Raw genomic sequence first — 16,442 nt, 5'->3', positions numbered from 1 at the left:
GGACCCCCTAGGCCCTTACTCTCCTTCCTACATCACTGGCCACGTCTCTGCTCCTTTATGCAACATCCTTCTGCTGCTTCTGGTCTCTAAATGTTGGGGTCCTTGGACCTTCTCTTACACATGCAACAGCATGGCTTTCAATACCGACTAATGGCATGACTCTCACCAGTGAATCTCAAGTGCAGGTCATCAGTTTCTGCTCTTTCCTGGACTCAAAGCATGTCTCAGTCACCTCAGCAACATTTCTGCATGAATGTTTGAGAGTTCTCCCAAACTTGACACGGCCATGCCAGAATTCTTGGCTTTACCATGCAGTAGTTACCTCTTGCTGTGTAACAAATTATCACAAAACTTAACAATTTAAAACAATAATAAACATTTATTATCTCACACAGTTTCTTTGGGTCCGTTTCCTGTGACTAAACTAGCTGGATGATTCTGGCCTTGAGACTCTCAAGAGGTGGCTGACTGCCACGGTCAAGATGTCTGCCAGGGCTAGTCCTCTGAAGACTTGACTCGGGCCAGATGATCACTTCTAGGATGGTTCACATGGCTGTTGGTGGAAAGGCCTCAGTTTCTGACTCTTGGCAGGAGGTTTTGCACTTGAACCTCTCTGTAGGATTCCTAAGTGTCCTTATGCCGTGACAGCAGGAGAGAGCAAGTGATCCGAGAGAGGGCAGTGGAGCCACAATATCTTTTTCCGTCCCAGAAGGCACTTGCTATCACTTCCACTGTATTCTTTCGATCACACAGATGAGCCTGATACAGTGTAGGAGGGGACTACACAAGGATCCTCAGACGCCATCTTGGATGGAGCCTACCCCTGCCCCTCTACTCCTCATATCATTAAATGGCCTGTTGCTCCGGCCAAAATCTTGGGAGTCATCTTTGACTCTTTCCTTTCACATTTTAATCCAATCCATCAGCAAATCATGTCAGCTCTCTCTTCAGACCCTACCCTGGGCCCCAGCATTTCTTATCCCAACTATAGCACCCTCTCTAATCTCAACTCACATTGACCACAATAAACTAACTGGCATCTCTGTTTCCACCTTTGCCACAAAGGTCTCTTCTCCTCCAGCACCCAGAGATCAACATCAAGCTCATATCTCTCTCCTCTTCTCAGCAAACTCCAGTGGTTCCCACCTCACTTGGAGTGACTGCCAGTGCCCTTGCCATGACCTACATGATCATCCCTCTGGCTGCTTTTCTGGCCATCATTCCAAACTGACTCCCCTCCATACCCAAAGAGCCTCTGTGCTGTTTGTGAAGCCGGTATTTGCCTAGAACCTTGTGGGTGCTGAGCCCTCTGCCCAGACTACCCCTCCCCACATAGACTTTGTGCCTGATCCCTCCAATGGCACACTCCCAGAGATGCCTTCCCTGACCTTCATATCCAGGATGGCCCCTCATTCATTTTAACCCTTTCCTCTATTTCCCTTCATATCTCTATTACTACTGGACTGCATACTATATACATTTATCGGTTTTCTTGTTTATTATCTGTCTCCTTCTCTAGAATGTGTAAACCCCAGGAGGGCAGAAATACCATCCATTTTTATTATTGCTGGACCTTCCCATGGCACCTGAAATTGTGCCTAACACATAATAGTGGCTCAAGGATTAATTTATGGACTAAATAAATTAGTGAATGTACTACATGGGAGCAATGGGTTTATTTGGAAAGATACCACCCAATAGAACTTTCTGCAATGGTGGAAATGTGGTTTATCTATGCTGTCCAATGTGGTGGCTACTAGATACTTAAAATGTGATTAATGTGACTGAGGAACTGAATTTTTTTATTTTAATTTTATTTTTTTATTGATTTCAATTAAGTAGCTACATGTGGCCAGTACCCACCATATTAGAGTAGATCTAGATCCTTGGGGTGGATGGGGCTTGGGGACATGTCCACGTCATTTCATGTACATTGCAGTAGAGAGGTAGAGCCTTCCTAGGGTGCTGCGTTAAGAAGGAGCCTGAAGTCCAAGCAAAAAATCTTTTTTGAGCACCTTCTGTGTACACAGCACTGTGTTGTCGTTAGAATATCACACAAGAGTGCAGTGATTGATTAGTGCCTTCTGTCCTGGGCAAGGAGTTGAATGTGTTATGCTGTGGTATATTTACCAGACATGACCTCAGTTGTCCCAGGGCTAGTCAGAGGTCCTTCCTGATCCCTCCCAGGGAATGATTACTGGAATGTACACCTAGTGTCCTATAACCCTCTCACTGACTTCCCCCCCATCCCTGCTCTGTCTGCCCTCCCTGTTCTCCACTGAGTTCCCTCAATCCAGTCTTCATAACTAGAGTAGAATATTTTCTGCCAGAATCTTTTTGAGGGATGACCAAATTTCCTTTCACACACACACTCCTGCAAATGTTGGCTACTTTCAATTATATTTCTACTTATTTGATGAGAACATTGCAAGTGTTTACCTTATGGTCCACACTGAAAAGCTGCTTAGGGCAGGGAGCCATATTTCCCCTTTTACATATATCTGCTAGGTTATGTGTGTGGATAGTACATACCCCCCTCTAGCATATGAGTTCAAAAGCATGGGGAAAGCATTCTACCCCTGAAATTTCTCACTGAAGACTAACATCCTTTAATGACAGATGGGATCTTTTATTCCTGAAAAAGAAAATAGGGTCTAAATACCAAATAATACCTTGGATAAGGCACATTTTAACTAAAACTCTCCCTGTGGTTCACATGAGTGGGAGAAGGCCCTTTCCTAGGAGCAAAGAGTACAGTTGGTGCCCCAACTGTATCCCTTAATCACCTCTTGTTTCTATCTGCCAACACTGCTTTCCTTTGTCTAAAGTGGTAGTTCTCAGCCAAGAGCAATTTTGCCCATATTCTGGGGACATTTGGCAACACCTCAAGAAATGTTTTTGGTCATAACTGGCAGAAGTGGCTGCTACTGGCATCTAGTGGGTAGAGTCCAGGATGCTGCTGAACATCCTGTAACACACAGGATACTCACCCACATCAGAGAATTATCTGGACTCCAAAATCAGTGGTACCAAGATTGAGAAATTCTGGTCTAAGAGTTGTCTCTTCCCACTAGAGCCTACCAGCCCAGGACATGGCAAGTCAGAAGTGCCAGGAAATTAATATTCATGGAAGCACATGTTAAACAGTGTTTTGAAGGGAGCTGGTGCATAAATACCCCAGCTCTTGGCCCCTCAGATGGGACAGCTCCAAGGTACATGTTTAACATACTCTTCCAGGGCGCAGAGTTACCTGGTGGGATTAGGTTCCAGTTGCTTGATTGGTAACTTGCTGTGCATGTTGGGGTTCACCAGAGAGACAACCAGTGGGGGGGGCTGTTTGTGTACACAGAGAGAGTCTCTCCTCTGTGGATGACATCAATCCTTTCACTTAAAGCTTTTAACTGATGGAATGCAGCCTACCCACATTATGGAGGGCAATCTGCTTTGCTCAAAATCTACTGATTTAAATATTAAGCGTATCTAAAAAAAAACCTTCACAGTAATATCTAGACTAGTTTTTGACCAAACAACCAGATGCCATAGCCTAGACAAATTAACACATAAAATTAACCATCATACTCAATGACTCACCCTTTATTGGTTTTCCCCTTCCTTGTCTCACTTCTCCTGGAATCACCTCCCACCACTGCATTTAAATTCAGGTCTCATAGTCTGCTTCTGGGTTTGTTTGTTTGTTTTTTTTCTTTTTTTTTTTAAGATTTTATTTATTCCTCAGAGAGAGAGAGAAAGGGCACAAGCAGGGTGAGTGGCAGGCAGAGGGAGAAGCAGGCTCCCTGCTGAGCAAGGAGCCCAATACAGGACTCTATCCCAGGACCCTGGGATCATGACCTGAGCCAAAGGCAGACGCTTAACCACTTAACAGACTGAGCCACCCAGGCATCCCTGCTTCCGGGGATTTTAGTAGGGAAAGGGGGAAAAAAAGCAGCTGGATGGGGAGGTTTTAGGGTATAGGGTAGAAGCAGGAGCAACCTCGGACCTCACAAGGTAAGCATCACCCACAACCGTATCGTGCATAGTGCTCTTCATTCAGGCCAGCTGTGGCTTGGCTCACTGCGGCATTCAGATCTAGCATGTGAATATTCTCCATCTGTGTCTGTCTTCCCAGGTGGATTACGATCGAGCACAGATGGTCCTCAGCCCTCCACTGTCAGGGTCTGACACCTACCCCAGGGGCCCCGCCAAACTACCTCAAAGTCAAAGCAAAGCGGGCTATTCCTCAAGCAGCCACCAGTACCCATCTGGGTACCACAAAGCCACCCTGTACCACCATCCCTCCCTGCAGACCAGTTCCCAGTACATCTCCACGGCTTCTTACCTGAGCTCCCTGAGTATCTCATCCAGCACCTACCCCCCACCCAGCTGGGGGTCTTCTTCCGACCAGCAGCCCTCCAGAGTGTCCCACGAACAGTTTCGGGCTGCTCTGCAGCTGGTGGTCAGCCCAGGAGACCCCAGGGAATACCTGGATAACTTTATCAAAATCGGAGAAGGGTCAACTGGCATTGTATGCATCGCCACCGAGAAACACACGGGGAAACAAGTCGCCGTGAAGAAGATGGACCTCCGAAAGCAACAGAGGCGAGAACTGCTTTTTAATGAGGTAGATGGTGTGTTCAGATCACTCTTTCTCTCCTGTATAACATTTACTTCCCATTTCAAAAATATTACCTGTACAGTTCAGGACATCAGAAAGCACTGAAAATATAAATACAAAAATCATGCCCCCACAATCCTTCCTTCTGGTCTTCGTCTATGCGTGTACGGCTGCTACTTCTATAAGGTGCCTCATGCGGATCAGCCCCCATGCTAAGCACTGATCTGGCTTGAGTCACACAACCAACCTGTGAGACAGAAAGATGTTATTGCCATGGCCACGAGGAAATCTGGACTCAGGTGAAGTGACTAGCCCAGGGTCATACAGCAGGTTGATAGCAGAGCTGGGATTTGAATTCTAGCAGATTCCAAGGCCTTGTGCTACATTATCTACATGGGTATATATACATGGTTGTGGTACCATGTATACCCTTTGTAGCCATTTTTTTTTAAATCTCAAAAGAGGTTAGTTTGCCAATGGATTCTCACTCTTTAGGAACTTTAAGATATGTGTTCCTAGCTATAGCAATGATGAATTCTTCCTGTGGAAAATATGGAAAATATAGAAAATGTCGCATAATCTCACAACCAAGAAATAGCCTACATTAATATTTCAGGATTTCCTTTCTATATTTTTTTCTATTTAGAGAAAGTGGTATAGAGTATTGACTTCCAGAAAGTTTGTAACAATGAGGACCCTCACTGATGGTCCTGTTTCATTCTCACTAACACTGGATATTGTCAAATTATCTCTGTTAATCTGATAGACATGAATAAATCTTCCTGCTTTAATTAACACTATTATTACTAGGGAGGGTGAAATTACTTTTATATGTTTTTAGGCCATTTTTATTTTATTAAACCATATGTCCTTTGCACACTTTCCAATTAGGGTGGTAGCATTTGTCTTATTGATAAGTGAGAGCTCTTGATATATTAAGGAATTAACCCTTTTCTATGTGTCTGTTGCACATATTTTTCCACTTCATTTGCCTTTTACACTTATTACTTGAAAGTTCTAAAATGCACATAGGTGGAAAAATATGAATACCTATGTCTAAGGACATAAAATATTTTGAAGTGGTAGTCATCTATTGATTTTATGAGAGTTTAGGGAAGAGAAATGAGCTTTTGTGGATGGAAAATTTAGGTCTTAAAGATAGCAAGTCAGGATTCCAATGTTAGATAATACGTCAGTCTCCAGCAAAGGATGAACCACTCACATTTCCTAACAGACATTATAAAAATGCACTCAGGTGTGACTTTGGGTCCCTCTTCTATGGAGGCTCACAAGAAGCCACATATGGCTCCAGACCCCATGGGTGTTCATTTTCTTGCTGTGTTCCACATCTCAGAGAGAGCCCCAGGTGGGTGGGCTTCAGCTTGTCACTTCCACAATGCTGATTTCTGGAACTTATTTCCAAATCACAATGCCAGAACAGGCAGGGCAATATAATGTAGATAACTTTGTAATTTATTACTTAACATTAAATCTGAAAATGTCACCAGAAGCAGCCACAGGGCAGCAATTCTTGGAAGCTCTCTCTGGTAAGTTCAAGTTAGCCTTGTATATGCCTGAGTCATATTTGTTTTTACTTTCAAGACCTATCCTCTGTATTCAGCCCAAACCTCTCTCACACTCGACCCAGACCTCCTCCCAAGATGTTAAGTTAGCCTCATGTAGCCCCACTCCTACTGTTCACCTCATTTACTTCATACTCATCATTTGCCAGTTAGAGTTGGTGACCTTTTGCCAGGTTAAAGAATGGTAGAGTATGGATAGTGCATTCTATCAAAGACCCTTAGGGATATCTGATCATCTCCTACGTCCCCCCCCCACCCAAACAGTCAACAGTACTCCCTCTTGTGAGTATAAACCTTGCCAGGGTTCTGCCTGTTTTCACTGTTATTATCTCCAAACCCAGTGTCTGGTTGCGCTGCCATTTTCTCTGAACTGACTAACTTGATTCCTTTTATTGCTGTTAGCTACCCTCAATACTGTCTTTTTGTCTATAATAGATTCCTGAATAAATCCCCCCAAAATCAATATTTCTTAATCAATTCTACTCACAGCAGAGTTGTGGCCATAAGAGAACAGAAAGCAAAATTTCACCATCACAAGTCAAAAAGCATCTTTCCATTTGCCCAGGTTGTGATAATGCGGGATTACCACCATGACAACGTGGTTGACATGTACAACAGCTACCTTGTCGGCGATGAGCTCTGGGTGGTCATGGAATTTCTAGAAGGCGGTGCCTTGACAGACATTGTCACTCATACCAGGTATGTCTCTTCATTATCCAGACAAATAATTCCAAGTGCTTATTATTTCTTCTCCAGGGTAAGGCCTCAATGACTGTTTTTATGACCTCTTTATAAATTGTAAGCCCTTTGAAGTCAGGGACTATGATGACCCTTTTTCTTTATATTCCCTAAGTGCCTATTGCAATATCATGCATGTATAATTAATTCATTCAGTTAACATTCTCCTTGTCCTCCAGAAATTCATTAATACCTAATGATGTTAAGTCAGCAAGCTGATGACAATGGACTTTTGGTGCCAAACAATAGAATTTCCCATTCCTATGTATTTTTCTAAAACAATTTTATTCTGAGTTGCCATGCTATTGCTCTGTGGTAATACCACCAGGAGTACCTGGCTGAGGAAGACACAGATGGAAGATGAGTCAAAGTTTTATGTCATAATAAGAAACCTACGTAATTGAAATTCTTCAATTCTGTTTTTAAATATTCTTGCAAGTAACAACGGTTAATTATCATTATTACCTCTGCTACTTGCTTCCCTGATGTGTCAGTTTTGGTCAGTTAATTGTTTATTGATCACCTTTTATGTGCCAGGCTCTTTCCTGAGTGCCGGGGACACAAAAGATACAAACAATTAAAGTCTGAAATATATTCCTTCAAGGATGTCACAAGTTAGAAATAAATATAATACCTGTGCAGAAGTAGAAAGAGATATAGAAGCAGCAAAGAAGAATACCTGAGTATCTCTAACAGGGAAAATAAAGATTTCCAATATAAAGTGATAACCAGGATGAGTTTTGAGAGGTGCATAGGAGTTTACTAAGAAGGCAAGTGGGAGGAAAGGGACATTGAAGGGAGACAAAGTATGTGCTAAGACAGTGTTCTTCATATTTTAATATGCATATAAATTACCTGTGGGTCTTAGTAAAAGGCAGAATCTGATTCAATAGGAAGGGGCATGATATTCTATTCTAATAAGCTCCCAGATGACACCAATGTTCCTGGTTCATGGACCACCTTGGAGAAGCAAGGTTCTAAGGAACAGACATATTTTTTTAAAAAACCATGTTACCTTTGGGAAACTTTAAATTTGCTCTTGGTAGTCAATAAAACTCCAAAGGGATAAGAGATGATTGTCAAGAAGGAGAGGCACTGGATGTTAGCTGGTATCACTGAAATGGTGCCTAAATCATAAGTGAATCCAAGTGAACAATAAGGGGAAAGCAAGACGGTATTGAGGAACACTGTGAGGGGATAGAATATCCTGCTGTTTCTCCCTAAAATCGGACGATGTTTCAATCCTAACCCCCTACAGCTCTCAGTCTCAGTAGACTATCTAAAAACAAAAGAACGTAAGGGAAGACACTGAACATTTATCACCAACATTTCAGATGGCAGATCCCTGTTGGTATAGTCATAGGACACAACCCCCCCCCCCAAAACACATAAGATCATCTTAACTTACAGAAACAAATATACTGAAGAAACCTAAGCTTAAGACAAAGGTGACTTACATCTAAAACCATTAATAAAAATATATCCAGAGGAGAGGATTTTTTTTTTCCTGCCTTGGAAAGCTTCTGATAGCTACACATGTCTCTCTGGAGCTCTCTCTTTGTCAAGGTTTTTTGTTTTTTGGTTTTTTTTAGTTTTTATTGTGTGACAGTGGATCCACTTAAGAACTAGCCTCTCTGGAATCCATTGTGTTCTCTAATCCTCTCCGTCCAGTTTTGTCAATAATTTCCTGTTGAAGGCAGAGAGCTCCACAGAGCGGAGAGAAATTGTATGTTAAGGAACACTAAATATTTAGAACTTGAAATCCTTTGAATCTTAAATTTAGATTTTAATTCTTGAATCATTCAGAGAGTTTCCTATAGTAGATATTCAATAAATGCTTTACTGAATGATTGATTGATCAATAAAATAACTCCTTGCTACTCAAAGTGTGTTCTGGAGATTAGCAGCATCAACATCACCTAGAAGCTTGTGAGAAATGCAGAATCTCAGGCTCTACCCAGACTGACCATAAGGTAGCCAGGTGCTCAGCTTTTCCTATGGATACCAGAATTTTAGCCCTACCTAGCATCTTGTTAAATTACATCCTACTGATTTCCAGGAACAGAGAGAAGGCAAAGGAAAGTGCCAAGCACTTCAAACATTAACTCATGTAACCTTGACACACCTCTACAAAACAGAGCCAGGATTTGAATTTGGATTTGATTCCAGAACTGAGGCATCTTTATCCCAATTCAGGCTTCCTCCCTGCAGAAGTAGGAAAGCAACAGTCTTTCTATAGTGGGTCCTATACATTTCAGAGCCACTGAATTCAGAATCAGTAGTATTTGTCACATAGGCCAGTTAAAGGTGATTTTTCAGTCAGTGATGGGGGCTCAGATTCCATTAACTTTTGTTGTTGTTGACCTGTAAATAATCTTTATGTCTGCTTCAAATAACTCGAATCTCATGGAATCCTAGAAAAATGAATTTTATTAAAGAAGGTGATTGTTGCTCCTGAATTATTTGTAAGGTATATTTGAGCTTATCCCTGCTGATGATGCTCTAAACCTCCGAGGGCTCTGCTGTGGGCAGATGTGAAGTTGTCATCCATTGTTTTCACAATCCAGCACAATGACCAGCCCATTCACACAAAACTAAGAACACAGAAGTTGTAGATTTCCACTCTCAGACAAGAACATTTTCTTCTTGCCTGCCTTAGTAGATCAAGGCATTGCTGGAATAAGCCTCTTCGAAGAGAAGGGATACCCAGCCAATTTATACCCTCGACTTTCTCCTAATTGGCCACCTCCTTGGATTTTACTTTGAATCCTAATTTTACTCAGACACGGTTTTCTGGCATCAACAAGACTGATACAGATTTGGGGTCATCCATTTCCTTGTCCTGCTGAGCTAAGAGTTCCCCAGGGTGATTTTTCCAAGGCTGTCCTTGAATTTGAGCTCTGGTCAGTTACACCCTCTGTCTCTCCCGACAGTCTCCTCTGTTGGCGTGACTTTTAGGAGCTCTTTCACATTTGCTGTCTGGCTTGAGCTTCACACTGTCTCTGTGAGAGGGAGTAGGTTTTATACCCAGATGAGTTAGGCCTCTCTGGGTTGTTATGAGGGCACTGATGGGCAAGTAATTCTCCCACTGAGGTTCTTCATGGCTGAAAAGCCATTCATATGAGTTGCCATGGCAATGTGATACAGTGGGGACATTGGAAAAGCATGGGTTTGAACTCAAAAAGAGGTGGGGTTGGAATCATGATCTGGTCACTTTCTTAGCTGGGTAACCTTGGGCAGGCCACTTGACCTCAGTGTCCTCTGAAGCCAGAACCCTTCTTCAGAAGGGTGCAGCCATGAAATGTGGGGGTACATATCCAGAGCTATGCTTACCTTTCTCATTCCTATGGTCAGTTTGTTCAAAAATCATCCAATCATGCTTAGTTATTAGTAACTAAGTCCAGTTCCCTTCTTGATGGAAGGACCTAGAGCAGCAGGAATCTCCAGTTCCTGGAGGCAGGGCTAATCCTGGGGGATCTTAGAGATCCAAAGACCGTGTTGTCCAAGTCCAGCCTTAAAGAGAATTGTGGATGTCCCCATTTCCAAGATGAGGAAAAAAGAAACCTGAGGAAGTTAAAAGGGCTTGCTCAAGGTCACCTATCAGGCATACTTGGAACCTTGGCTCTATTCAGTGCCATCTCTCTGTAGGAACCTGGAGGTTTATCAGTACCTAAGGAATTACCCATGAGAGTCTAAGGAAGTACATTTGCATTAATGACCCAAAAGCCAGCAAGCAGGGTTCTCTTTCCTTGGGCTTTATATTGGGCCCCTGTCATCCTCAGTGCCAACCCTTAGGATCTAGGACTCATATCCCAAGACTTCTTTGTCCTTCCCTGTAGATTTTCCAGACATGGGCTGGAGAGCATGGACCGTTCACTAGACCCCAAGGGAGCTGCCTCTCTTGATCATTTCAAAGATGTTCTTAAACCTGTCTTTGCTCCTTAAATGTTATTTCCTTTCCAGAATGAATGAAGAACAGATAGCTACCGTTTGTCTGTCGGTTCTAAGAGCTCTCTCCTACCTTCACAATCAAGGAGTGATTCACAGGGACATAAAGAGTGACTCCATCCTCCTGACAAGTGATGGCCGGGTAAGATTTCATGTTTGGCCTCTCCACGGTTTACCTTGCCACTTTGTCTGTCATGGGCATTATCCTCCTAAGAACCCTTTCTCATAATTCTAAGTCTCCTCGGTCACAAGTCACCCACTGTCCTTCCCAGAAAGCTTACCAAAAAGGAAATTACCTTCTTCTGTGTCATCCTATTTGTCAGGATTACCTGTGATCTGAATTTGATGGATGACTTTCCACTTTAACAACGAGTATAGGAAGTAAAAGAAACTATGGACATTTCTTTCCTTTCCTTTTGCTTCCGTGTTCTTATTTTTGTTGGAGGAGAAGAGATGACTTTTCTAGGGCTTTGTCCACCCTGTCTGTGGAGTTGTGCATGTCTGCAGTATCTCTCAGAGTTCCTGCAGGAAAGAGAAGACAAACTCCAGTGGACAGCTCAAGGAGAGTTTAACAAAGGTGTCAGCAGATGTAGACAAGTCATAAGAGCACATGAGGATTCATGTGGCATTCTAGAATGGAGTGCTACTCTTACTGCCCCATGTCAGAGGAAGGGAGGCAGGGAACTGGCTAGTGGAATCTGAAAATAGAAATTATTGTCTGAAGAGGGATGCCTGGCAGGACTCTGATCTTCAGTGGGAGACAGACCACAGCGAAGCTGCAGGATGGGAACTGGGAGAATCAATATCCAAGCCTCACTCCATTCTTTCCTTCTGGTCTCCTATTGGTTCTCCCCATTGGCCGAACCCAATCAGAAGCCATCAGTGCAGTCAACACAGGTTGGTGCCCCAGGGCTCAGAGAGGAAGAGAATAGATCTGGAAAGGCAAACAAAAGATATTCATCACACTAGCTTATACCCAGGCCCAGACTGCTGCATTTCCCATGTCCGCAGCCAGCTCAAGGGATTCCGCTGAAACTCATCAGCCACACCAGGTTACAAAAGAATATAGAATATGAGTTGGCATTTCAAGGCAATCTTAGTTAGATGGAAGAGTGTTGAAGCATAGATTTTTTACCATTTAGGCCCTTTTAACCTCCCTGAAACTCCCACCAGAGGTAATGGCGCTGACATACAGGGAGCCAGCTGTCCCATTGAAACACCTGTCTTTTACAACCCAGCAACCTCAGCCATGTGGAAAATGTTCACATCACAGCAGAATTGCCCAGGAACCATCAGAGGGCAGCTAAAAGAAACTGCCCCAACACTTTGGCTTTTCTTCTTTTGTTTTAAAGAGATTGTCAATTCTATTGTGGAAAATTCAGGAAATTCAGAAAAGTATAAAGGACAAAATAAAGATCACCCTTAATGCATTTCCCATTCTCCCCATCTTTCCCTGTAAATGTACTTGCAAACTTGGAATTATTTTTAATGGGTAGTTTAAGTCCTGCTTTTTGCATTACTCTGGCTGAATTTTTTTTTTTAAGTGGGTATGAGAGGATGCATCAGTCAGCTTTTGCTACATAACAAACACTTAGTGGCTTAAAATGACAACCATGTATTTGCTCACAGTTCTGTGAGTCAGCATTTGGGCTGACCTCTGCTGCAACAGCTTATCTCCACTCCATGTGGCATCAGCCGAGCTCACTCTTGCATTTGTGGTCAGCCTGCTGTTGATGGCCTCACTCATTTGCCTGGTGCTTTGCCATGTGTCCCATATCTCCCAGCAGACTCTCCGAGGCTTATTCGCATGGTGTCTGTAGCAAGGTTCCCCAGAGCAGCAAGAGAGGCAAGCTCCACTGCACACTTTTGAACTCTCTGCTTTTTTTTAATTTGAATCTTTTTTTTAATTTTACTTTATTATGTTATGTTAGTCAGCATACAATACATCATTAGTTTTTGATGTAGTGATCCACAATTCATTGTTTTCATATAACCCAGTTTCATATAACCCAGTGCTCCATGCAGTGGAGCACTCCATGTGCCCTCCTTAATACCCATCCGCCCACCCCCCTCCCCTCTAAAACCCTCAGTTTGTCTCTCAGAGTCCATAGTCTTTCATGGCTTATCTCTCCCTCCGATTCCCCCCCCCTTCATTTTTCCCTTCCTTCTCCTGATGTCCTCCCTGCTATTCCTTATGTTCCACAAATAAGTGAAACCATATGATAATTGACTTTCTCTGCTTGACTTATTTCACTTAGCGTAATCTCCTCCAGTCCCATCCATGTTGATGCAAATGTTGGGTATTCATCCTTTCGGATGGCTGAGTAATATTCCATTGTATATATGGACCACATCTTCTTTATCCATTCATCTGTTGAAGGGCATCTTGGCTCTTTCCACAGTTTGAACCCTCTGTTTTTCTCTTGTTTGCTAATGTCCCTTTAGCCAAAGTGAGTCACACAGCCAAGCCTAGATGCAAGGGATGGGGAAATAGACCTCCATCTCTTGATGAGAGAAGATGCAGAGTCACATTGCAAGGGAATGTAGGTTTAAGGAGGGGAAAGATATAGAGCCATGTTACATAATCTCCCAGAGAGTGGAGAGCTGTGGGAAAAGGGCTGGGACCTTCCCCTGGCCTGACTCAGGAGAGTACTTAGGCAGGGTTCCATGACTTCAGAACATAATTCACAAAGCACTGAACTGGTCCACAAATTGGCCCTGGGGACTGGTTCTTGCAGGAAAAAAATGAAAGAGAAAAAGCAGGGCAGTTTCAAGGCAGGCTTTTTCCCCTTATTTCTGTGGATTGATGGCAAAGGCTTCCTGGCTGCAAGCACATGTCAGGTGTCAACATCAGGCATGAGACTAAAATAATTCGTTGTTTAATCAGCTCAAAGATCTCCCCTCCCCACAGTGTACAGAAGGTTATTAAATCATTCATAGTCATTCTCAAGGGCAGAACCTATGCTTCACACATTTCCTAAATTTCCATGTACCCTGCAAAGAGCTCCCAGGGGCTGGCACATGGTGAGTGCTTTTAGCCTTAGTGGTTTGTGCACTCACTCCTTCCATAAATATTCACTGAGTTTCTACTGTGTGCCAGGGACAGTTGTAGGTCCTAAGGATGAACACAGCAAAACCACTACTTTCGTTAAGTTTAGTTGGGGCATGGAGATGGGATAAATACACAAATAAAATCAGCTCCAGACAGGTGGTGATAAGCACTAAGTTTCCTATAATTAATTTAAGCAGAATAAGGATATGGTAGAAAGTGATGGAGGATGAGGTCAGAGAAGGCCGCTCCGGGGTGGTGATATTACAGCAGAGACTGAGGGAGTGGGTCCTATGGCTGTCAGGGTTGAGAATGTTCCAGAAGAGGGAACAAGCAACATGTTGAGTAGATCCTGTGGCTCTTGGCCATGGCGCCCAGAGTATGCTCTTTCACATTTCAGAACAATACACCATATTGACTCCAGTGGGCTTCTTCAGTTTCTATAGAGAAAGGAAACTTTCTTTTTTCTTTCTTTTTTTTTAAGAATGAGAGCAGAGACATAGTGTGGCCATTCTAGGAAAATTTTGTGCTAATTTATTTTGTACCAGTTTATTAGAGCATGAAGTTTTATAGTAGAGAAGACACCCTCATTTATTTATTGTCATTGTAACAAATCACTCCCACACTTAGGGTCTTAAATCAAAAGTCATTTTAGGATTATTACATGGCTCTGAATGTTGGCGGGGCTCAGCGAGCCAGGACTGCTCTGACTTGTGGTTAGACGATGTGTCTAGAAGTCTTCCTCACTTACACGTGCTGGCTGGTGGCTGGACACTCAGCTGAGCTGTCAGGCAGAACACCCAAGATGTGACCTCTCCACATGGCCTTCCTCTCAGCATGGAGGCTGCATTCAAAGAGTGAGGGTTCCAAGAAAACAAGATGGAAGTGCATGGCAATTTTATGACCTAAACTCAAAGTTCCATAATGCCGTGTCCACTGTATTTACAGCCCTTCCAGTTCAGGAGGAGGGAATGTAAAACCTTACTCAGTGGGAAGAGTATTGACTCATGTCATCAAAGGAGCTCATGGGCTGAGGAATAATATTGTTGGCTTTTTCTGGAAAATATTGTCTGTCACACAAGCTATACTGAGTTTTCTTCTTGCTGGGAGATGTGCAGCAACGTTAACCCTTAGAGAAATACGAACTGAAACTAGCAGATATCACTTCACATCTATCAGAATGGCTAAAGTGAAGAGTAGTGATAACACCACTTACTCATACACTGCTGGTGGGAAAGTGAAATAGTATAGCCACTCTGAAAAACAAGTCCTCTCAAAACTAAAAATTACATGGGACCAGTAATTGCATTCTTAGGCATATATTCCAAAAAAATGGAAACTTATTTTCACACATAAACTTGCACACAAATGTTCATAGCAGTTTCATTTATTATAGCCCAGACCTAGAAACTACCTGAGTGTCCTTCAAAAGGTGAGTGGTTAAACAAACTGTGATGTGTTTGTACCACGGAATACCAGTCAACAAAAAAGAAAGAGGAATGAACCAGTGATACATGTAAGCACTTAGATGAACCTCAAGGAAATTGTGCCGAGTGGAAAAAAGCCAATCTTGAAATGATACATGCTGCATAATTCCATGTATATAACATTTGTGAAATAACATAATTATAGAAATGCACAGAAGATTAGTGGTCACAGGGGTGAGGGACTGCAGGGTGACTGTAAAGGGGTAGCTTGAGGTGTCATGGTGATGGGACAGTTGGGTGCCACTTTTTTAAGATTTATTTATTTATTCGTTTTAGAGACAGAGCATGTAAAAGCAGGGGGAGAGGCAGAAGGAGAGAGAATCTCAAGCAGACTCCCCACTGAGCGCAAAGCCAGATGCAGGGCTCGATCTCACAACTGTGAAATCATGACCTGAGCTGAAATCGAGAGTTGGACTCTTAACCAACTGAGCCACCCAAGTGCCCCAAGAGGCACTTGGGTACCTTGATGTGTTGGTGGTTACTCAAGGCTACAATGTGATACAATTGCAAAGTATATACACACACTTACACACTACATACATAAATGAGTTCATGTACAAATGATTAAATCTGAACAAGGTCTATGGATTGTACCAACATCAGTTTCTTGGTGTTGATATTGTTCTATAGTTGTATAAGATGCCAACATTAGGGAAGACTGGGTACACATTTCTTTACAACTTCCTATCAATCTATAATTATTTCAAAGTAAAAAACTAAGAGAGTGAATTGCTCAAGTTTTTTTTTTTTTTAAAGGATAAATCTCTGGGGAGCCTGGGTAGCTCAGTCGGTTAAGCATCTGACTCTTGATCTTGGCTCAGATCTCGATCTCAAGGTCGTGAGTTTGAGCCCCACATTGGGCTCCATGCTGGGCGTGGAGCCTAATTAAAAAAAAAAAAAAAAGGATAAATCCTTTGTGGCCCCTTCAAAGGCTAGAAGGGAAATTGTGATCAGAGTAAATTGTTCACTATTTGTCTATGACATAAATAATATCTAATGAGTCACCAATTCGTCTTAAGCAGGGG

General features: G+C 42.7%; 1 protein-coding gene across 2 annotated transcripts in view; it reads left to right on the top strand.

The window, feature by feature from the left end:
* PAK5 (p21 (RAC1) activated kinase 5) overlaps positions 1 to 16,442 on the top strand; it is a 299,564-nt gene that overhangs the window by 269,171 nt on the left and 13,951 nt on the right. For both annotated transcript variants that reach the window (XM_025876070.2, XM_073878384.1), the window contains 3 exons: positions 4,127 to 4,618; positions 6,761 to 6,894; positions 10,897 to 11,023. In XM_025876070.2, the coding sequence (XP_025731855.1) occupies positions 4,127 to 4,618; positions 6,761 to 6,894; positions 10,897 to 11,023 (753 nt within the window). The remainder of the gene's footprint in view (positions 1 to 4,126; positions 4,619 to 6,760; positions 6,895 to 10,896; positions 11,024 to 16,442) is intronic.

This window comes from Callorhinus ursinus, unplaced genomic scaffold (assembly GCF_003265705.2).
Source record: "Callorhinus ursinus isolate GAN/ISIS: 27379988/994484 unplaced genomic scaffold, GSC_fseal_2.0 scaffold29, whole genome shotgun sequence".
Taxonomy (NCBI): Eukaryota; Metazoa; Chordata; class Mammalia; order Carnivora; family Otariidae; genus Callorhinus; species Callorhinus ursinus.
The sequence above is the reverse complement of the archived record's forward strand: the minus strand, read 5'-3'. Positions and strand labels throughout refer to the sequence as shown.